Consider the following 23,540-nt stretch of genomic DNA (forward strand, 5'->3'; position numbering starts at 1 on the left):
AGATGTTAGCAAAAAAGCCCGGAGTTTTCACATGCTGAGGTCAGACCCCACTCAGTGGTAGATTGGAGTTGACAGATTTTTTCTGTCTTCCAAATTGTTTTAATTCTGTTGAGCAGTTTGATGCTCTGAGGAGGATTATAACCAAAAAAAAACAAGGCAGACCAATGCGTTTATATTTAATAAATAAATTTTTATTTAAAAATATCCTCTCTTTTATTCACAGTTTCAAGTCTGAAAAAGGTAATACTATTTTTGATCAATTCCAACACAGCTGAAACCATTCACTTTCCAAACCAAAATCCCAGAGATGGCTGATAAATTGCAAGAGTCGCATCAAAGCTAGAAAGGCACAAAGGTTTTTTGTGCAGGATCCTCCCTGGGATTAAGAAGTGCATCCACATATTCCACAGAAATCTCCTGGTACAGCTTGGGCTGCCTTTAGCAGTGGAAGTGTTCCAGTGCAGCCCTGCTTAATAAAATGTTTTGTAACTATCAAACCAGAGCAGCTGTGAGGTTACACTTATTCAAAACACGGATTTCACCGCAAAAAAAAAAAAAAAAAAAAAAAAAAAAAAAAAAAAAAAAAAAAAAAAAAAAAATCAGGAATTTCCCCACGGTGCAAAAAGTTACATTTTTATCTCCACAACTCCCAAGCTGGCGTTTCAAACAAAGAAACGCTGGGAGCTGAACTAGGAGAACTCTGCGGGGGTAAAAAAGGAATCCCTGTGCTTTGCCGGGTTCCAGGGGAACAAGAGCGGTGAGAAGTCCCCTCCAGGAGCACGAAGCTGCCCCGGGAGCCGCCCTCACTGCGCGCAGGGGCCGCCCTCGCTGCGCGGCGACAGCTGCTCCAGCAGGGTCAGCATCAGCTCCGTGCGCTCCAGCAGCGACAGCCCCTTGCTGGCCGTGGCACGGAGCAGCAGCGAATACACCTGCTTGTTGGTTCTCACGGCTGCTTCTTCCTCACTGCTGCCCCTGCAAAGAGAGCCCAGAGTCACCGCTCCTCACTGAGCTCAGCAGTGCTTCAATCCCCAGAAGTATTAACCCAACTTTCAAGCCTAAAAGAATCTTCTAAAATTAATGCTACGTTTTCAGAACTTCACTTTATGTAACATTAGCAACAGCTCCTGCAATCACATGCTGCTAGGGGAGTAAAAGGTATTTTCTGGGTCCCAAAAGGAACACCACACACACTCAGATCACAGCCACAGAAGGAGTGGGGGGAGGAATTTGCTGCCACACCAAATCTCAACGTTTCTTCAAAGTCAGCACAAAGTCAGCACTGTGAAAAACGAGTTCCATTCTCTTTTTTAAAAATTTAATAAATAAGTGTAATAAAAAATTAAGAAAATAGATTAGGGGACAGAATAAGCGAAGCCTCTCGGCCGAGGGGATTGGCACAAGGTCTGCCCCTAGCCCTCCTCACCCTTTTAGGACTTCTATCTTTAAGGAGAGCTGTGTTGAATATTCAAATAGATGTTAATAAAACCTTCTTCTTTTGATCTGTTTTAAGTATTCCCCATCATCATATCTAATAGATTTACTTTGTGGGTGGCTCCACTCAGTCTGGGAACATGGGTGCAAATTTTCTTGAGGTTTTCTGGTTCTTTTCATTTGGATGAGAAAATAGAAAGTTAACAGGTTTTTTATGAAGGGTCACAAGGTGACTCCCCCTCCCATAACTTCTGAGTTGGTGGTTTAGACATTACAAAGAAGAGATTAAAAAACAAAACAGTCTTAACCCTCTGGTATAATCAGAAAATACCCATCCATTACCCTTCTAAACTCTTATTAATTAAACATAATACAATACAGTTATACATATAGTAGTCACGTTAACATTTGCAAAAAGCCAACTGTAGAATATGCATTTATAACACTGACTGACACTGAGTACAGGTGGTCACAGTGTAATAAGCCAGGTGCTAATGTATCAGTCTCTGAGGGTCCAGCCTCTGCAGAGAAGTGGCTGGAATTAGAGACTGCTCCTCATGTGTTTCATAAATCAGAAAGCTTAATAGAAAAAATAACAGAATAACAAATGCTACAGAAAACAAAATTATAAAGCCATACACAGGTGTCTGAGAAATCTCTTGCACCTGCCAAAGACACCCCAAAAAGCCTCTCACTTCCTTAGTGCCCCTCCCTAAACACTGGCTGTTCCAGGAGGGATAACCTGCCTTGCAGCCAGTAAGGTCACCAAGGGGCTTTGAGTTACACTCAGCCCAACCCATGCCCCTGAGCTAATCTCTGTCAGCAGGGAGTGGAAGTTTCTGGGTTCTTTACCTTAAGGGGTGACTCTCAAACTTTCCCTATACGAAAAACACTTGCTGGGTGTAGGGGATGCTTTACTACACCTGACTGCAACTCTGGTCTGCAAATTATCAACAGTGTTATTAAAGAAGGTTGATGAGTTTTCCCTGGGGATGTCCTCAGCCCCCACCATTCCCTGCACTGCAGTCAGAGCATTCTGTTTATACTGCAGGCAGGAACATAAAATATAAATATAATATAAAATGTACAAGCAGCAGTCAGGTTAATTGCCAAGTGCTTCAGGAATGACTGAGAGATGTTGAGGCAAATTAAATTCATCACGCACTTGGCAGGAATCAGGTTCATTTATTAAACAGAACAGGTAGTCAATAAAAAGGCACTGAAATGCAAAGTATTTCTGGGATAAGTTACAGGTATTCCCAGAACTAAGTATTACTTTCAATTACTTTTCTCCTCTGATTTGCACAGCCAAGTTCTGTTCTGCTCATGATTCCACTCTGGGAGGGTAAAACTGATTTTATGCATTTTGACTGCCAAGCTGCAGGTTTGGCTATCAAACACTAATTCTCCTGCATGTTCTCCTGGTTTTTTGCCAAAGTGCACCTGAGAGCCTGAAGCAGCATTTGAGCTGCAATTTCCTCCCTTTTTTTTACCCCCATTGTTAAAGCAGAAGGCAGAACTTCACCTCTGCAGAGCAGAAAGGAGGAAATGCACACAGGATGTACAAAAGGCACAAGAAAAGTTAAACCAAAGGTAGTTTCAAGCTTGGCCTCAGAGTTTCAAGGAATTGAGCAGATTTTAAAAGTCCTATTTCACAGCACTCAAACTGTAACAGGTTCCCTGTGTGGAATCTTCAGTGCAAAACCTCAAGGTAAATGTGGGGGTAAAAACCCTCTAAAACAAAAAAAAATCAGGAGCTGCTCATGTTATGAGATAACAGAACTAAACCCATTTACTCAGTTAGCTGTGACATCTGCTTGGTAGCATATAAATTATCCTGTAAAATTGCTCTGTGTTTCACATATTCACATTGCCACCTTGTGGAAGCTTTTTTTTAGGAGGTGAAAGCTCCTAACATTGCCTGAAAACCAGCTAAAAACATACCCAAGCTGTGTTCTCTTCTCATGTTTTTTATTTACCAGACTCCCACTATCAGCAGAAAACTTCCTGGGCACAATGAACTCATTTCACAGTTTACTTTTAGCAAAACAGCTCTTCCCTCAGCAGTGCTTCAATCCCCAAAACTATTAACCCAACTTCCAAGCCTAAAAGAATCCTCTAAAATTAATGCTACGTTTTCAGAACTTCACTTTATGTAACATTAGCAACAGCTCCTGCAATCACATGCTGCTAGGGGAGTAAAAGGTATTTTCTGGATCCCAAAAGGAACACCACACACACTCAGATCACAGCCACAGAAGGAGTGAGGGGAGGAATTTGCTGCCACACCAAATCTCAACGTTTCTCCAAAGTCAGCACAAAAAGAAGTCAGGTTTGTCCTGAATCCCAGCAGCAGGACAGAAAGCTCCATTAGGAATTAGTAAATTCTCTGACACCAGTGCACATGTCCCCCACATCCATCCCTCTCTCTGCAGCATTACTGATGTGCCTGAATTCTTCTCAAGTGTTCTGCTTGCCAAACTCCACTGACATTTGATGAGCAAGATGCATCAAGGGCAGCTTCTCTCCCAGGAACTCTGCTCTGTCACATACCCATCCTCTCTGTCAGTCAGGATCAAGGACATCAAGCTTCAACTTACCCAATCTTTTTTTTGCTTGAAGTTAACAATTTAATGGATTGGAGGAGAAGGAAAGACATCCTGGACTCAAAAATCCCAAGCAGTTTCAAGACTTCCTCTTTGTTAAGGCCTGCAGAGGAATCGTGCACTGACACGCTCTCAGCAGGACTTTTATCTTTGCTGATCTACAGGAGAGAAAAAACCCAGAACAATTTGACTCAATTCCACCTTTTAAATACAGGCAGTGATTTAAAAAAACCCTCTTGCAGGTGAGTTTTTACAGGTGTCACCCCAACTGCCAGCAAGGGACACACACATCAGCACATCCTGTAATTAATTCTTGATTGAGGCATCAGGAACATAATTCATAGTAGCTACAGACAGCCCTGCATCTTTTAATATTTAAATATTAAATATACCAGTGAGAGATATTTTTTTTTATTATACACAGATTCTGAAGTTCTTAGAGATGACTTTTAAGGGATAGCAGGCAGAAGTCCATTCACACAGTCAGCCAGTCCACACTCAGACAAAAATAGGTTTTAATTCAACTCTGGATCATGTTTTAGAGGAATATTTTTTTATCCACTTCCAGGTTAAGGGAGAACTGCAATATATCTGTAACTCTGTCCATACTGCTTCATGGAAAAGTAACCAAGGAATATTTTAACTGCCAAATGACCATTCTTTTGTGAAGGCACAAGCCAGAAGGGAGCAGGTATTACACCACTTGAGGTTCCTTTACCTGTTCAGTTTCTGCCACAAGCTCCTTCCTGATGAGCTGAAATGCACCCTTGGTTTTGATCATTATATCAAGGGCCCCAGACAGAGTCTTTAATTTCCCAGCACTGCTGTTCTGACCTAAAAAGACATAAAAATGAAGGACAAAAGGCTTATGTTACAGCCTGCATTCTTCTTCCATTCCAAAGACTTCAAGAGTTAGAAAGAAAGCACAAAATACCCTAGAGAAAGCACACAGTGCCCTAGTCAACTGAAAACCAGCAAGATAAAAGTGCCTTGTCTCCTCTCTTGAGGAAAATTCTATTCCAAGCAGCAGATTGCTCCTGCTCTCATATAAATTTAGTTATCTAAAAATGAAACTAAGTAGGCAGTGGTGGTTTGGAAAGCTGTTTAAAGGCAGAGCTACACTTACTGGCCATCTGGAACTCTGCAAAGGCCACTCTCTCCAGCTGCACACGCAGGAACTCACAGGGGGCATCCTTCAGGAGCTGGAAGAGCCTCACTGCTTTGCTGTAGTGGAGGTCAGCAAGGACACGGTGCTGCTTCCTCAGGTGCTCATCACCAACCTGCACTCACAGGAGGGCACAGAGTAAATAAATCCCCCCTCTGGGGGCTCAGAGGAGCCACTGGAAAGGGTTACTTGGAGAGGGGTTGGGAAACAGCACTCCTTTCTTTGGTTAAGGAATTGAAATAAATATATCCCAGCTACAGGTAGAAGGAGAAATCATCAGCTCCACACACATTGAACAGGTTAAGGATGGAATTTGGGAAACCAAAGGGTCTGGAGCAGTACCTGGTTCCTGAGGCAGCTGTGGTACATGGAGGCCAGCCTGTGGTGGATGGTGGCAGCTCGGTACTGGCACAGGGGCTGCCTTTCAGACACTGTATCGACATCACAGTACTTCAAGGACTTCATCATGGCTTCACTGACTTCCTTCTCTATCTACAACATAAACAAATACAAATTTAAGGAAAAAAAATCTGCTTTTCACAAGGGCATGTAGTGTAGGACAAAGGGGAAACAGCCTTAAGCTGAAGGAAGATTTAGAGTGGATACTGGGCAGGAATTGTTCCCTGTGAGGGTGGGCAGGGCTGGCACAGGGTGCCCAGAGCAGCTGTGGCTGCCCCTGGATCCCTGGCAGTGCCCAAGGCCAGGTTGGAGCAGCCTGGGACAGTGGAATGCGTCCCTGCCATGGCAGTGCTGGAACAAGATGAGTTTTAGGATCTTTTCCAACCCAAACCATTGTATGATGCTACAATTCCAGTAGCAATTTTGCTCCCTGTTCAGTTTTCCAGGATGCCAACAATGCACTTTGTCAGACACAAGGAATGCCCTCTGTTACCTGTTCCTGAGCCTTTCTGGATAAGGGAGCATAATCCTGCTGCAGAGTTGCCATGGTGAAATATGTTGTAGACAGCTCCCAGTTCACAGAATCCCAAACAGCTGGATGCACATCCCTCTTCCCTAGAGACCTCAGTGCCTTCAGGTAGTAGTCAATGGCCTACAGATGACAAAACCATGCACACACACTTACTGCCTGCATTTCTAACAACTGGAAATCAACTTCCCTTTACTCAAAATATCTCCCTGAGCCTTCTTCAGCATTTCCCATTTGATAACCACTTTAATTCTGACCATGTAACTCTTCCCCCTTGTGTGTGGCACTGTATTATGTTCAATATCAGCATCTGAATGTCACAGCAATCACAGCTCAACACCAGCACCAAAGCCCACAGAGCAAGGGTTAGGAGAGTATGGAGGCAGGACATCTATTGCAGATTATTGCACCCAAATTGGAACATATTTACCAAAGTAGTCATAAATACTTCAGAGGATAATGCATTTTGGGGTCTTTTGAGGTGTTACCTTATTATAATAAAGGGCCTCTTCTGGAGAAAACTCCCTTTTGAAGTCCCCTTCAGCAGCACAGTGGGCCTGGGCACAGATCCTCATCAGCCTCCCCGTGTTGCACAGCAGCAGGGCAGCATTGGTGGCATCATCAATGGACTCAAAATTCTGAATTCCTTCCTCAAAGCAGGAGAAACTTTTCTTCCAGAGCTGCTGCTCTGTCGTTGAGACGTTTTTACTCACTAGGGTGAAGCACAAGGCTTAGAAAACTCAAAATTTTTCAGAGGTCCTGAAGAAACCCTTCCATTTTGTCTCCCTTATAAACCATCTCTTAGAATTTAAGGGTGGTAAATGATTCTGAAGACCCAATTCACAGAAAATACTCCTAAGATCTCTATATGGTTGAGGGTTTAATACCTGAAGTATTAAACTTTTAACAACTACTGTACTTCCAAAAGAATTCCAATGATAGGACACACAGAACACTAGGAAATCAACAGGATGCAGCAGATTTGGTTTCCACAGTAACAAATCAGGAGACTGGAGTTACTTTTATAAATTTTCAGTATGAAACAAATAAAATGTGACTGTTACAGACAGGCAAAATTCAGTATTTTAAGCTTTAATTTCAACTAAGTAACCTCTGCAAAAACCCAGAGATGATGACAAATCAGGGAATTGAAAGTCCAAGCCAAATTTCATCAACAAATACTTGGAAAAAGGTCACAGGAAACAGCTGGCATTTGGGTAAGGGGACCTGTTTACACTGAACTACCAGCACCTCACTTGTTCTGCTTACTGCTACACAATATTGGGTTTGCTTTCAAAAACAAAACCTCACTGAACATCTCACCCTAAAAAGCTTTTTCTCAACAAAAAGCCCACAAAAAATAAACCAGGAGGAAATCTTCCAATGATACACTTATCAAAAATTCACAGGCTGACTTAAGTTATTCTTATGCTTAAATTAAGCTGCTGCTTGTTCATGCAGGGCTAAATCCAGAGTTTATCAAGAATGCAACGTGGCCTCCCTTTCACAACAGGGTTTGAAGTTTCCCTGATGGCTTTTTAAGAGCATTTTACACATTTTAAAGGAATTTCTCCAAACTATTTATTCCATTATTCAGTTTAGTCTCAATTAACTAAAGTGTACAAGCCACAGTGATCCACTGTAAACAAGTAACCACAGCGGACATTAAAAAAACTACAAAGTCATTTTAATGTTCTCTTTGTAATCAGAAATAGATTTTTCATACAATTAGTGAACTTGGTCACTGCTGTAGCCCCATGAAATGGTCAGGAATGGAAAAAGGATACTTGCCCACTCTCTCAGTCTGCACTGCAGCTGCCTGGTTCATGTAGAACACTCCAATCTCATTCCTGATATTGCCCATCCTCTTGAGCACCTGGATGTGCTGCTCTGGGTTTTGGCTTTTTAAGTTACTGAAGAGCAGGATTTCATAAGCTGCTTCATAGCACTTACAGCTGACAGAAAGCTGGTATTCCAAGTCTGTGGATAAATCTGTAGCCCAGGCAAACACTGGAAAACAAAATGCAAAGCCTTTGTGCCAAACAGCATTTCTCTAAATTAAGTCTGGGGAAAAATGCCCAGAGAAAGTACAAGACTCGTGTCAGGTAGATTTTATTTATTACTGAAACTGTTACTGCCTTTAGTTGTTTCACAGCTTCAGGCCATGTCATCCAATACCTTGACAACCCCCTTCTGTATGACAGGCAGGATGACTTCTGAAGAGAACAGAAGTGCAATAATCCCTCTGCCACAAGTTCTCCTAGAGCATGATTTTGAGGAAACCCAATGGAATTATTTATGTCTGTCATGTAGCCAGAGTCTGGCACTTCTCCCGTGTCAGGATCATACCTTGGCACCTGGATTCTCTGTGAAGGCTGTGCAGTATCTCCTGATCTTCTTTAGTCTGGTAATTATATTCCTCAAGGTAAGCTGCTCTGTTGTTTGCATTCTGAGCCAGCATTAACTGGATATCTCCACAAAGGGTTAAGCACTGACACAGGAACACCAGCACCTCAGGCAGCATGCTGCCACACAGACAGCAGTAGGTGTCTGGTGGGAATAAAAAAAAAAACATGGATTAGGGAGGGGGAAAGAGAAGAATTACACATCAAAAGGCTTGACACAAACTGACAAGATAATTGGGTTTTATGTTACCTGTCTGCATACAGAGAACAAGTGTGACAACATGTTATCCTCAGAAGAAATAACCTATTTTAAAGTCACAGTTGCTCTAGACAGCTGAGGGTTTAAAAAGAACTCCTGTGTTGTCCAAGATGAGCAGTCACTGTGGTAATTACAAATGCTAACCTCAGATTTGACCAAGGGAAAACTGACTTTCTGTAGATTAACTCAAGGGAGATACAGCCTGAAAAGTTAATTTCCAAAAGGCAGAGTTTAAAGTTGCTTTCAGTCTACAAAAGACTGAAAGCTGCAGAGTGCTGTGAGTTGAGAGGTCTATTGATGCTTTGTGCTAAGACCAAGTGGGTTTGCTTTATAAACCTCCTCCTGCCCTAAGACAGGAGCTTTCCCTTATGGCAGGGAAACAGCAGCACTTCAGCACTAAGCTACTGGCATTTCCCAGTTAGTTACTCTCATTATAGCAGTATTAGTCTAAACAGCCTGATTTTACTTTTTTCCTTTTCCTCAGTAATACTTCAAGATGTATTCTATTTTAGAGGAGCACCCAATCCAGCTGCTGAGGAGGTTTAATATTTCTCAGAGGCAAGGATATATTTAAATAACATGGAAACCAGCAGGGGAAAACCACCAGCTTAGAGCAGCATCACTTGGAGCACAGAACAGAGTCTTGGCCTTGGCACCAGGACAGACTCTCCCAAATTCAACTGCTCTGGAGCTCCAAATGTCCCCTCAAGTTCCCCACCTGTCAAAATGGGATGGTCTTTCTAACGATCAGTGACAAAAGTTATCCTCACTACAACTTCTGCCCTGAATACTGAGCTGGATAGTTAAAGACAAGCTTGTCAGACTTGTCACTGCACACCACAGGGAAAAATCATGCAGAGCAGGATCTGATGTGGTGACAGCTATCTCCAGGCAGTGGCACAGGTGACAAATCCAGCCAAGGAACTTACCATGGCACTGCAAGGCCAGCTTGATGTATCGCAGAGCTCGCCCGTATTTCTGCAGGATCATGGCAGCATCAGACAGCACATAATAAGCTCTTGATGATTTCAGGATGAGCTGGAGTTTCATTTTATATTGCCACGACCCAGGAATCATTCCTGACTGACTGGAATGCTTCCCCTTCTGGAAGGAGCCCACTGTAAGAGGAGCAGAACCTCGTCAGTGAATCTCCCCTCTAACACAGGCCAGAGGTTGGACACGGCTCCATCGGCACGGGCAGGATGGGAATTGCTGGATTACAGCCCTGCACAGGCACAGCTCTGCCAGCTCATCTGCAAAACACACCCAACACCTGGCACTTGTCCAGGCACTGCACCTGACAGCAGGATGGGCAACCCAGGGGGACAGGGACAGTGCAGGTGACCTCTCTGGCCTCAGACAGCTTGTGAAACACAGGAGCAGAGGCCAACACTTCTCCCTCAGGGAGCAATAGAAAAGAACAAGAAAGCCACAGGCAGAATTTGTCATGTTCTCCACCAAATCCTTAAGATAAATGCTCAGTTTCTGTATGAACAGTCTCAGTCAGAAAGCTTCCATGTGTGGGTTTAGCCTCCAGCACACAAGAACCTGGATAACCTGGTCCTTCCCACAAGGAAAAACAAGCCCTTTCTCACAGTCATTTCAAGATATCCTCTGCATAAGAAAAGCTTCATAACCTTTGATGCTGCAGTAGTTATGGAACCGGAAAGAACAGGTCACTGTTTCTGATTTAAGGCCTGTCCCTACCAAGGGACAGAATTTTGCCCTGGCAGTATCTGCACACAGAAATGAGTCTCTTGCTTAAGGTGGATGTACAAGGCCTGACTTCTAAACCCACTATCTTACAAAAATATATAAATGTACAAGGCCTGACTTCTAAACCCACTATCTTACAAAAATATATAAATACACAGTAAGTAAATGTAATAAATTCTTAAGCACTACATGTTCTATTAGGACAAAGACCAATCCAAAACAATAACATTCACCCAGCTAAAGACACACACACATGGATACTCTGTATCCATACACGGTTCACAGGGAGCTCTCTTGAAGTTAGAAATTCCAGGATTTAGAGCTCTTATCCTTTCCACATGTATGTAAATCTGTACATGTGGCAGAGAAAACATATAACTCACATCACAGAAAAGAAACCCATGGACTGGGAAGCAGAAGTGAGCAAGTAGCACCTGCTGCTGCTTCAGGAATGGACTCAGGCACAGATCCAGGAATCTGTGTGTGAATAACTCAAAGCTGAACTGCCTTTTTACTCAGAGATTTTTCAAAGGGAGAAGGGAGGAGAAAGGAAAGAATAAAGACCTGCCAAAATAGGTGAGACAAATGTTTTTCTGGGCTACACTTAGAGGGTTCCTTGCCCTGCAGAGAACTCTACTACTTTCAGACAAAACATCTTTCCTGGAACTCACGTCACTCCAGAACAAAATAAGATAGAGACCGTAGTCTTAAAACTTCTGTAGTTTGAGCACTTAAGCAAACAAAACATCTTTATTTGCTGCTTCCTTTTACAACTGTAGAGGTACAAGAAAGAACACAAAATCCTAGTTAACATTTTATATGCAATTCAAGCACCAAGCCTAATGTGAGAACACAACCTGCCAGAAGGGAGAAATTCTTCCACAAAGCATCCAGGTCACACACACACACACAAAGAAATTTAACCTATTTTTAAAACAACCCACAAAACTTACACTCCACATACCAAACCTCAAAATACCAAGCCCTTATGGAAGTCATCTGAAAGCCACATCTAAATTGGGTCCAGTAAAATCATGTGTTGACTAATAAAAGATTCTTTGCTATGCAAAATAACTCAAATGAGCTTCTCTTTTCATATTTAAAAAGGAACAGACTGTTCTCCAATTTTCAGTGCACTTTTCCTTAGGCAATGGTGTAATTAGTGATTTAAACACACTGTTTTGACAATCAAAATAAAGTAGCAGCCGCTTGTGTTGGCACTGGAAAGGTCTTATTTGCACAACAATGCAACTCACTTTTGTCTAGAAATAAGGCCATCTGTTTTTCCAGAGACTCAGGACCACCACTGGTGGATTCATCCTCATATTTCAACGGGATTGGAGTGCTGGGGTCAGCTGCAGGAAGGTCACCCTCTTTTTTAACACTGCTGTCAACAGACTTCAAACCCTGCAAAAAGGAGAAATCATTGCATTCACCTTGAGAGCACTATTTAGCAAACACAGAGTGGCCGAGGCACTGGGTGGGAGGTGAAGCACCCTGAGGAAGGTGGCAGGGAACTCACCTCCAGGACGTGGTTGAGCACCAGCCTGCAGCGCTCCTCGGTGCCGTGGCAGACAGGGAATGCACAGCTGGGCTGCAGAGGGGCACCAGAGAGGGGAGAGAAGAAATGGTCAACACAGGGAATAGAAAATGACCAGCCACAACATGCAAATGAGAGGCAGCAGCATCAAGACAAGCATCAAGGGGAATATGGTAAAGAAAAAAAAATCTCCATGAAGCCTGCTCTACCGTAAAATTCAAACACCTCAGATTTTATGAGCAGCTCATGAATTTTTTTAGCTCATGAGTTTCTTTGCCCACTTCGGCTAACCTGAAGGCAAAACCACCAGGGAACTGAATTTCACTGCCCACTTCTGTCCCACAAACTCAAACATCCAGGAAAACCCTGAAATAGCCCCCAGTGTCACTTACACGTATTCGATGCACAGACTTGTACTTCTCTGGCACTGACAGCTCCCCAACAGATTTGATTATTGCCACTGCTTTATTGTCATCTGGGGGATCAGAGCTGTTGCTGTAAGAACCATTCTCATCACTGTCTGGCATCTCCTCCTCTTCCTCACTGTAACTTTCATCAGAATTTCCATTTATGGGGAAGTCTGCACTGTCTTCTTTTTTAGGTTCATCCAGCTGAAAAAGCTCTGATAACATGTAGTTTGCTGAAGCAATAATCTTTGCAAAGAAGAGAAAAAAAAATGATTCATTCTCGAGTTAATTTTTTTCTTTTGAGAGGCAAGAATAGAAATTATCTTAGAATAAGGAGGACAGAGGACATGCAAAGAGGTGTTTGATAACCTGTAAGTACAGGCTGAGCAAGTTCCCTGGAAGGGAAAAGAATCCAAGCTGATCAGGTTTAGAAGAGAATAAAAACCAATTGCTAGAGAACAAGTACTGCCTGTTCTAACAGCCTGCAGATCACAGGAGACAACACAAGGATCTTATGCAAGCAAAACAAATTAATTAAGGAGATTCCATTGGGATTTTGAAAACCTTTCACAACTCTAGAAGGAATCCACATTCTTATTAGTTTAATGTGTGCCATGTCTCCTCTTGTAATCTATTCTAAACACAATTCAGATTTTTCACATCACATTTTTGGGATTCATTTTCAGTTGAGAACAGCTTAAGTAATTTAGAGAATCTCTAGCCCAACCCACTTATCAAGGCAGGTTGCTCAGAACTGTGTCCAGTTGGGCTCTGAGCATCTGAAGGGATGGAGACAAACTCCTCTTGTTGGCCTGTCCCAGTTCTCAGCCACTTTCAGAGGAAAAATGATCATATATTCACATTTTACACTTTTGGTCCAGGATTTGCTCCCAAAGGGCTCTTTGGCAGCAAGACCAACAGAGTGAATATAATGAGAAATTCCTTTTTAGAGCAGGACACAAGACTTGGGCTGCAATGAGGGGCAGCAAAAAACACTAATTAAAAAAGACAGCATGGGAATTCTTTAAAAATAAAATCAATTTTTCAGTTTGTTTATAAATTTAAATTCTCTCCTCTGGGAGGAAGAACTAGAACACTATTTATTACCAGGTTATTATGGTTACAGAATCTGTTATATTTAAACAAAAGTGCAAGAAAACATTCAATTCTTACTTGAGGATGTCTGCCATTGTCCAACAACTTCAGACAATTCAGGAGCAATGTTCTGATTGTGCCATAGTGTTTCTTGTTCTGGTTTTTCTTCAGCATCATATTGCAAGCAACTCTAAATGAAAATTGAATATAACAGTGAAATCCCTGGATAATTTCCTTTGTGCTAGGAAAAAAGAGAAGCTTCTAGCAATATTCTACAACTGTACATCTCCCAAACTTTATGATGCATCTACACGACTTTATCAGCAAAGGAGTTTACAGGGAGAAATGGTGAAAAGGAAAAAGTCTGTTTTGATCTCGTGGGACTAAGATAAGGCAAGTTGGTGTATGATTGTCATTTGATCATGATTTTTGGTCTGTGTTCTGAATAGAATTAAGTATTGCAACAAAAATGATAAAAACTCACTTGTACAGCAGAATTGCCACTGGCATTGTAAAAGGGTTTTGGTATTTGTCTTCAGTCTCTTCACAAAGCGTGGTGAGGTCATACAGCTTTACTATGTCACTCCCACTTGCTGAAAAGGAAAATCTTTCAATAATCAACATCACATTACCATCAATCTTTTCAAACTGATCTAAACCTGTCTTACCTTTAAACAGCCAATAGGTGTGGCCTTCTTTGGTGCAATTTGATTTCAGGAAAGATAAGATATTTTGAGCAATATCTTTTATCACTTTGGTAGAAAAATTAGAGTTTTCCAAATTTGGAATATCTTCAGTCTTGATCATTTCATATTTCTGCAAAGAACAGAAGTTAAAACTCGAGCTTAGGAGGGTTTTGTGACACCAAAATTAATCTATCAGTGTGTCTACCAACAGCTAAAAGAAACAAAGGCTGCTATTATGATAAATTGAGTTAATTTCTATGATTTACTTTAAGCAAGCACATCTTGACTACACCACTCAATCAAGCTTTAAGAAGGATCCATTTCTGTCACAAACATGGTGAATGGAGAACACGAGATGAGGAAAAATAAGGGGGAGAAGGTACAACATCTGTTATTTCATTACAACCCAGTCAGCTGAGGAAAGAACTCCAGGCTACCAGGTAGAACAGAAACACAGCTGGTCTACAGCAAAACACCATCAACAAACATTCAAAAGCTTTGCATCTGTCGTGGCAAGGGAGGATTTCAAGATGTGAGGAATTTCTGATTTCTGCTGTTACATTTTTTTATTTTAGCCTTCACTCAAAACATCAGGGGAAGGAGGAATCTTGCATGCATGGAAGGGAGGGGAAGAAAGAACACACTATTTTTAGATGATTGCTGCAAGCTGTCTAAGATGCTTCTCATTCTGCAACACAGGATTTTTGTCATCTTTGCTCAGAACAGTGTGAAGGATCTGTTATAACAGAAGCAGTGTTAGAAGATGAAGAATGAATTATTATTTTAAGGCATAATGCAAAGAGTCAGACTTACCTGAACAATTCCATTGACATGAAAACACATCACAAGCTCTGGTACGTTGCATATCAAGTTGTCCAACCAATAGTCAATCCCTGTTAGCACATTGATTGGTTTGTTGTTATCCCTAAAATAAAGTATTTGTAGTGTTACTTAAATCTTTGTTTACCCTTCAGGAAATATGAAGGACGTTTACTAATGGGATTTAGGTTTAAGTCACCTGAGAGTGGATAATACATAAACAATTATTTGGGAATTGTATTAGGGAGTTATAGCAAAACAGATGTGTTGATGTCCCCAACGGAATATGCTCACATTCCATCAGCAGTTTGGAGCTTTTGCCCACATTTAACAGGCTTCAGGTGTCACACTATTATCAAGACAATAAGTACTTCTGAAGTTCTAAAGGAATAGCATTTTTTGGCTGCAACTAACTAAAGGACAAACCAACTCCCAGACCTTCCAAAATTCCTTGCAGAGCAAGGTACTGTTAATTCCTGGAAGTGTCTTAAAAAGGTGACAAATACACCAAATGAGCTTCAAGTTTTTGCTCATTCTTTGTTTATGCAGAGGCAGCAACAGGAAGAGTGGTAATGAAGGGACTGACATTAAATTGGGATTGGAATAATTCTGTCTCACTGCTCAGTAACATTTCAAGTGCTTATGCCCAACAAGCAGCTACTGAAATTCCGACTCCCAGGAGAAGAAACATTACTGCTCTCTTTTATAAAAATAGCAAAAAAAAATGCAGAGTTAACCAGGAAGCAAAGCAACAGATCAGTCAAGGCTGGTATAAATAATATCTATGAACTTCTGAGCTCACCTGAGACGCAGGCTCACAGCAGGGTATCTCCCACCTCCAAATATTGGCATATTTGATCCCACCAACATGTGGATATCCTCAAAGGTCCACAGGATATTACGAACAAAGTCATTTTTAAGTCCCTTCATGAAGAGAAAACAGAACTGGCCTGTAAATGAGCGGTGTAACACTTGTTCTCCAGGACATTCTGTGGAATGAGGAGACAGCAAGAAGCCAAAGCAGCAAATAAAAGGCAGCACGTGACGCACCCGGCACGTTCACAGGAACTTAAAATTGCAGATGCCACAAAAGCTAATTCTACAGGGACTGAGGTTTGCCCTTGGATCCAGTGCAGGCCCAGCCTGGAGGCCTTGGTTTAACCTGGGGGTTCAGCTCTCACATCAAGCATACCTGACTGCTCTCCCCGTCATTGAACAAAGGAGTCAGGTTTTGTTCTCTGGGGGCTGAGGCCACGTGCCCCACTAGATATGAGGGTTCAGGAGGCACATTTCCCTGTGGAGAGCACAAGGATAAGGAGTGATTCTGCTGCTGAGGTCAAGTTAGCCATTTAAAAAGATATGAACAACAAAAGCATGTAAGGGAAAAACCTTTTATCTCCAACATCTTTAAATAAATCTGCATTTAACTGCAAAAAGCCTCAAGGAGGTGACTAGAATGCTTTTTTTCTATAGTTAGTGCCAAAATGTATTTTGTAATAGTCTCAGAGGCTCTGGGAAGAAACCAGGAAGTACTTACAGGAGCTCCTTATTAAGCCAGGGTCAACACCAGATCATCACTGTCCAGAAGCAAAACCCTCTATCCTGGTTTATTTATGAACTGAAGAAAATGGCACTGTGCAAATGCACAACAGCTTCTTTATGATAAACAGGCTGCTGAATTGGGCAATGGTTCCTCAAGAGGGTGGAAGAGAGAAAGCCTTTTCTAAAAGCTTTCAAGCACTGAAGTATTTCTCCACTTCACACAAAACATGCAGTTACAATTTTATGGCCAGTGTAGGTTAGAAACTCCCTAAATTTGGCAGATCAGTTGGTAATACTGTGCAAGCACAACTGTAGCATCATTATTGTATTAATGCAGACTGAAGACAGCAGATCTTTCAACCTCTCCAAAATTTAATCAATTCCCATTTTATATTACTCACAAAAGCCACAGGAATTAACAGCTTTCATAAATAAGTTTAGCCAGAATAGAAACCCTGAATTAGGGCCTGATACTAATCATAGTTTGCTGCCTTATTGCTGTAAACATCTCCCCCTTTCACTTGTATTTTTGTACCACTGACTTGCATATCACATGTATCATGGCAAGTAATTTTATGTACTTAAACAGTGCTTAAAAGTGCTTCAACTGTTTTCTCTTTTCAGAAATTTTTATTTTCCTCTTCACCTAATAAATTCAGGGCCACCAGAAGATGAGTTTTAATGGTAGATTTAAAAAGAAAGGGCAGAACTTTAGGCTTCTTCTGATTACCAGGATTTTCCTACTTTTAGGTAAAGGCACTGATGACTACTCTTAGCCAAAGGCTTTCTTTCTCAAAGACTCTGGATAAACAGCAATTGAACATTACAGTGACAGAACAAGTATCTGAAATCTGGAGCTGCACCTCCTGCCAAGCTCTCCTCATGCCTTAAGCTCAGCTCTTTCAGCAAAGGGAGCTGCAGCAGCACTTCGGAGAACCTTCCCACACCTGTGGCTCTACAAACACCGTGGTGCCACATAAAACACTCTCCACACCAACCTGGTTAGAGGCACCTGGATCTTCAGATAGCGAGGAAGGCATTTCAAAAGGAGCTGGCCAGGAGGCCCTTCCTGCTTCATCACCCTCACCTGCAACAGGACCCTCCTGGTGCTGCTTGGAAGTGGAAGGAACAGGCTGAGCAGCTCCATCTCCATTAATGCTGACAAGGAAACATTGACAAGTTCAGCTGACGAGACGCAAACAGATCCATTTTTAGAGTTGTTGTGTTTGAGGCTCCCTTGCCAACAAATGACTTGGCTGATGTGCAGTTAATTAAGTCATGCTGTTCATTTTAATTCGTTAGCGTTGCAATTTTAAAGGAAAAGACTTCTATTTCTGTGAAAACATTTCATGTTATTTCCTGACCTCACCCCTCAATTCCCTCTTTAAAAGGAGAAACCAGTAAATTAGACAGACCATAACAGACTCTTAACATTTACTTCAAGACCAAAAACCAGGAAGAAGTGGTGCAGAATTCAAGTTTCATGCAGACAAAAGGTTACCTGTAATACAAAAATTTAGAAAGTATTGCCTTCTGGTACCAATGTTCTTTACTCTTCTTTTTTCTTTGCCACTTCTGATCAATCAGCCTTTGATAAAATTCTTTCAGCCATGTCCAGTCCCCTGTCTAGGCAACAGAAGAAATATGAAAATAATGTCAAGAAGCATCTGCAAAGTAAACCAAGTGCCTTACAGACTTTCAAATATTCATCCACATTAAGACCTCCTGAAAACAACTTCAGAGCTGAAGTCCTGAATTAGCCATTTACTGAAAATACAGCTTTCAGGAAATTTATGTTCTTACTGAAAATCTGACTTATTTAAAAAATCAGATATATAAGAGGCTACACAGTAAGAAATACATAAAAAAACCCCAAACAAATGGTATAGCAATACTGAAGAATGAGAGAGAATATTAATCCTACAATACCATAAACACAGGACATCAGATGTAGTTTGTGGGTAAACTGCTACAGAAGAGAACATTTTTCTTTGGTACCATATATGATTCTCAGGAACTTCCAAACATTTTCTTGGTGGCTGCTCTATTCCTGAAAAGATGCATTTTGCCCACAGGTATCAAGAACCAAGTGGTTCACCTGAGATGATCTCATGAAGAGTTCCTGGATATCCAGCTCATCCAGCAGGAGTGTCCTCCCAATCCTGTGCACTGCCATGCTCACGTGGGACTTGCTGTAAGGGATCTTCAGGAGTTTTTTGATGTTCTTGCAGAAGGAAAGCGAAAAGAGAGAATATTCAAAATAATTATGCTGCATTGGAAGACAATGCTCAGGAAACTCAGGCCCCATCATGTGTAACAGAGACTTGGGGAGATTCCAAGTTGAAACACCATCACTCCAAAGATCCCCCATTCCTTCACCTTCCCCCCAGCCCCCTGTGCTCAGTCAGGGGCTGTCTCTTCCCAGTTTTCCAGGCACTCCCACCCTCCTGCCAGCACAGCTGCATGAGAAGCAGGAAAGGCCTTGGCTCTGTGTAAGCCCTGCTCAGCAGCAACAAAAATATCTCTGTATCATCAACCTGTGCTCAGGACAATCCCAAAACAGTGCTTTACCAGCCACTGGGAAGGAAATTCATTCTACCCAGCACACATGGTCAAATAAAACCGGACACTGCCAGGGATTTTAAAACCATTCCCCAAGAAAATGCATTTGCTGAGGGCAGAGAACACAAATGACAGTGATAAAGGGACCAAGACATCAGCAGAAACAACAAACACATTCTGTGATTGGATCACCTTGACCAGGTACCAACAAAAATGACAAAAATACGTAAGCAGATGATTTGGATTGTAAAACTTTATTTTTCACAGCAGGAATACCAATTCTTTGTCAGGTGTCCAAAGCAATCCAGAGAGAGATCTAAATCTGAACATAAATCTGACAAATATTAACATGAGTGTGTTTCCTCTTCTGAGTAGCCTCATCTGAATTCTACAGGTATTACCAGCATAAAAAGAGCTGAAAAGCTGGCAAAAATCAAAGGAAAGAAGAAGTTGGAGGGGAGCTCTCTTCTAGATAAGAATAGGGAAAAAAACATCTGGAGAGTAACAGTTTGCATCAAAATAACTGACATCAAACACATGAGACAACTACCTTGCAAGACTGATGTGCTGCATTCACTAAACTGCATACTTTAGCTGCAGATTATTTATAAAACACCAGAGGAAATACGACTTTCTCTCTACATTTCTTATTCAGTGATCACAAATCCCTTACTTGGTGATCTGTGGTTCATTAAGGGATCTTTCCCTTTCCCCAAAGGGCCCAAAAATGCCAGAAGCCATCCCAGTATCTTAAAATAAAAGTTTACACAATGTAAGAATTTGAAAGAGAGACTTTAAGATGTGTCCATACCTCTGAATCAGACACGACATCCACATCATTTCCAACTGAGTCAATGAAGTCATAGGCCATCCCAAAGCTATTTAAAAAAATATTACAAGTTAAGACAGTTCCAGAGTGACATTACAGACTTGGCTTTTATATCTATTAAATCTTTGAAAGGTTTCATAGGAAAAAAAAAAAAACACTCATTTTTCAAATATATCTTTGAAAGTGCTTAGATCTAATTCCAGGACATTCTAAAACACTTAAAGTTTAGGTAAAATCAAGAAAAATCAGAGAAAATGAAGGATTCTTTTTAACACTGAAAATAAGAAGAGCTCTTCAAGGAGTTTTTCTTTAATGCATTAAGCATATTACAGACTTTAATTTTAGTAGCTGTAATTGAATTTTACCTCTTATTCACGTTTTCCAGAACAGCCCTACATGTTGTAACAGACACAATGTCTCTTCCTCCACCCTCGTTAGGGAAATTACAAGGTACTTAAATTGAAATATTTCAATGTACAGATCATTCTTTAAAACAAATCCAGATACTACTAAAATCTAAACTATATATGATGTGAAAGTTATACTTTCCTTATCAGCTTTTTAATACTGGCACTGGAGAAAGAGATTGAACTGCCAGCCTCTATTTGACACACACAGTATCTAAAATAAACATGAAAAATTCATAAAGCCCTGAAAAACATGTTACTGTGCTCTGAAAAGTACAGCTCCTAAAAGAGATGGTGAGGATGTAAACACAGACCTCGAACAAACTGTTAAATCTCACTGACTGGCTGACTTGGTGCGAATTTGTTTGTTCAGCACAGGATTTGAGCCTCCTGTTTATGAACACTCTGAACTCAACTCATTCAACAGTTCAGCAAACATCCAAATGAAAGATAACCCTGCTTCTTGGGGGGTGTGTGCCCCTCATTTCACCTGCAGCGTGATAGAAATATGAAATCCTGATATAAATACAAAATTTCATTTGTTATTAGTCAGGTCCAGTTTCTAAAGACCCAGAAGAGCTGTAAATTGGTTTCAAGTGGAACCACATGTTCCATTTCCACCTGTTATCAAAGGCTGAAGGGCTGGCTGAACCAGTCCAGTTTGATCTGGGCCAATCAGGGAAGAACAAAAAGTTATTTTGACTGTCTGAGGCGAGGTGTCAACGTGCACGTGAACAAAGTAATGATCAACATCATCCAACATTTACAAAGGAGACAAGATTAGTGCACAGAGGCAACAACTCCACATGAAAAAGTGGAGAACTACTAAAACAAAGCAGTATGTAGGTGCTATGGTAAAACCTGTACTTTCTACTTTAAATGACACAGAATCCAAGTTCACAATCAGAATTATTCTTAAAGGCCTGGAAAAAAAAATAGGTGCTGCTGTTATTTACCTTGAGAAGGGTTTACTTTTTTTGCTGTTGCCCAGAATGCTTGTCCCTGCTGGTCCCAGCTTGGCACTTTCCCGTAACCAGTTGGCAGGAGGCAGCTTCAGGTCTGTTTTCTCCTGCAGACGGGCAAAGGCTGCTTGAGGAGGGGCTGAGGAGTATTTCACCACAGCACTGCTCTTCACCTCATTGCCTCCGAGGAACAGCACCGACCCCTGGTTTCCAGAGAGAAATCAGCCTTCTATTTAAGTGCTGGCAATTAAAACTATCAGGCTTGCTCTGTGGTAAGTTATTTTTAATGCTAAGCGAGCAAAATCTAGTCCTATATTTGCTTACCTTCCCCCAACACACAGAGTTTTCCAGTTATCCCAATTCCAACTCGTGTCAAGCACAAGCTTCACTTTAGGAATAATCACAGAATCATTTAGGTTGGAAAAGACCTCCGAGATTATCAAGTCCAATCAGTGATGGATCACCACACTGTCACCCAGCCCAGAGCACTGAGCAACACATCCAGTCTTTCCTCGGACACCTCCAGGGATGGGGACTCCACCACTGCCTCGGGCAGCCTGTTCCAACACTTGACAGCCCTTTCCATGAAGGAATTCTTCCTGGTGTCCACCCTGAGGCTGCCCTGGCCCAGCCTGAGGCCGTTCCCTCTCCTCCTGTCCCTGTGCCCTGGGAGCACAGCCCGACCTGTCCCCTCCTGGCAGGGACTTGTGCAGAGCCACCAGGTCCCCCCTGAGCTCCTTTGCTCCAGGCTCAGCCCCTTTCCAGCTCCATCAGGAATTCTCCAGCCCCACTCCCTTCCCTGCACACATTCCAGCCCCTCAATGTCTTCCTTGACACAACAGCTCCAGAACTAACCCCAGAATTTAAAGCCCAGCACAGCGGGACAAGCACAGCCCTGGTCCTGGGGCCACACTGTGGCTGACCCAAGCAGGTGACAGTGGCTCTTGCCCACCTGGGCACACTGAGGTATGAGAATAAAGTGTCACCAAGGTCAGCCGCCCACACAACGTGAAATCAGAAAGGCGAGAACGAACACAGGAGTCCCGCTGAAGTTTGTGAAAGTAGGTGTTTATTAACACCAAGTGTTCGCTAACACCAACATCAACATTAAAACCAAGCACGCTTCTGCCTTAACAAATATTAATAAATAAGCCTCGCGTCTGTCTATTTCTTTTCAAACACAGCAAAACACGCAGCTGTCACCCGTGGGCGAGGAGCTTTGAACTAACACATGCTGAGGGAAAAACAGCTCCACAGGACACCACTTACGTAAATGCGATGTAGTTAGGCATAACAACAGCAACACGGCTCGCAATTAACGCTTAATCATAATTAGCGTGTTCCCTACCGCACTCCGGCCCTGACAAAGTGGAAAGAGGATCAAAAACACCGCTTCAAAGAAAACACCACCGGGGCTGTGTCTGTAGCCACGGCTCGACCGTCCCTCAGCCCCGCTACCTCAACTACACGGCCCCCCGTCAGCGCCGCTCACCTGCTTGGGCTCCTCGGCGTCTCCCCTCAGCGGGGCAGCGGCGCCCGCGGCGCAGGGCTCCTCCATGGTCCGGGAATGGGGCGGGAATGGGGCGGGAAGGGAACCGGGAATGGGGCGGGAAGGGAACCGGGAATGGGGCCACGGCAGCGGAGCCGCTTCCCGGGGGCGTCCGGCCGGGAACCGCCGCGTCTCGCGAGACTTTTCGAGAAGTCGCGGGAAGGCGGGCTGAGGGCGGCGCCGTGAGGGGCTGAGGGCGGCGCCGTGAGGGGCGGGTGTGGCGCCGTGAGGGGCTGAGGGCGGCGCCGTGAGGGGCGGGTGTGGCGCCGTGAGGGGCTGAGGGCGGCGCCGTGAGGGGCGGGTGTGGCGCTCCCAGAGGGATCCGGGCGCCTTTGAGGTTGGCGAAACACACGGCCCGTCTGTGACCGATCCCTACCCCGAACCGCGGAGTGTCACGTCCAGTCGTTCTTTAAACACCTCCAGAGATGGGACTCCACTCCCACCCTGGGTAGCCCTGTCCAATTCTTGGCCACCCTTTCCGAGATTAAATTTTCCCTTATCTTCAGTCTGGGCCTCCCCGGGCACAGTTTGAGATTATCCATGGCTGAGCCAGAAGCCTGAGCCTCCTTTTCTCCAGGCTTGTTTGGTTTTCCTGTATAACTGGGACTTAATGAAACAAGCAAAAACTTGGT

At 42.7% G+C, this 23,540-nt stretch overlaps 1 protein-coding gene across 4 annotated transcripts; it reads right to left on the reverse strand.

Annotated features, from left to right (window-relative positions):
* Positions 1-583: 583 nt before the first annotated feature.
* EDRF1 (erythroid differentiation regulatory factor 1) lies at positions 584-23,061 on the reverse strand. Of its 4 annotated transcripts, none has more exons than XM_066323425.1 (25): positions 22,852-23,061; positions 21,354-21,562; positions 19,973-20,039; positions 18,698-18,823; positions 18,101-18,225; positions 17,598-17,757; positions 16,250-16,351; positions 15,860-15,981; positions 15,052-15,163; positions 14,221-14,368; positions 14,037-14,145; positions 13,631-13,742; positions 12,443-12,703; positions 12,033-12,104; positions 11,767-11,917; positions 9,724-9,912; positions 8,480-8,680; positions 7,918-8,140; positions 6,619-6,838; positions 6,095-6,253; positions 5,545-5,694; positions 5,164-5,317; positions 4,756-4,871; positions 4,032-4,195; positions 584-972 (listed from the first exon to the last, which is right to left on the reverse strand). In XM_066323425.1, the coding sequence occupies exons 1-25, from the start codon at positions 22,915-22,917 to the stop codon at positions 804-806; spliced, it is 3,687 nt and encodes a 1,228-aa protein (XP_066179522.1). In that variant the 5' UTR covers positions 22,918-23,061; the 3' UTR covers positions 584-803. The 4 variants fall into 4 exon arrangements, with proteins under 4 accessions (XP_066179522.1, XP_066179523.1, XP_066179520.1 ...); XM_066323426.1 differs by having other exon boundaries at positions 6,619-6,842; positions 7,922-8,140; positions 21,354-21,466; positions 22,852-23,060; XM_066323423.1 differs by having other exon boundaries at positions 6,619-6,842; positions 7,922-8,140; positions 22,852-23,060.
* Between the last annotated feature and the right edge of the window lie 479 nt (positions 23,062-23,540).

The sequence above is a fragment of the Sylvia atricapilla genome, chromosome 8 (genome assembly GCF_009819655.1).
Source record: "Sylvia atricapilla isolate bSylAtr1 chromosome 8, bSylAtr1.pri, whole genome shotgun sequence".
NCBI lineage: Eukaryota > Metazoa > Chordata > Aves > Passeriformes > Sylviidae > Sylvia > Sylvia atricapilla.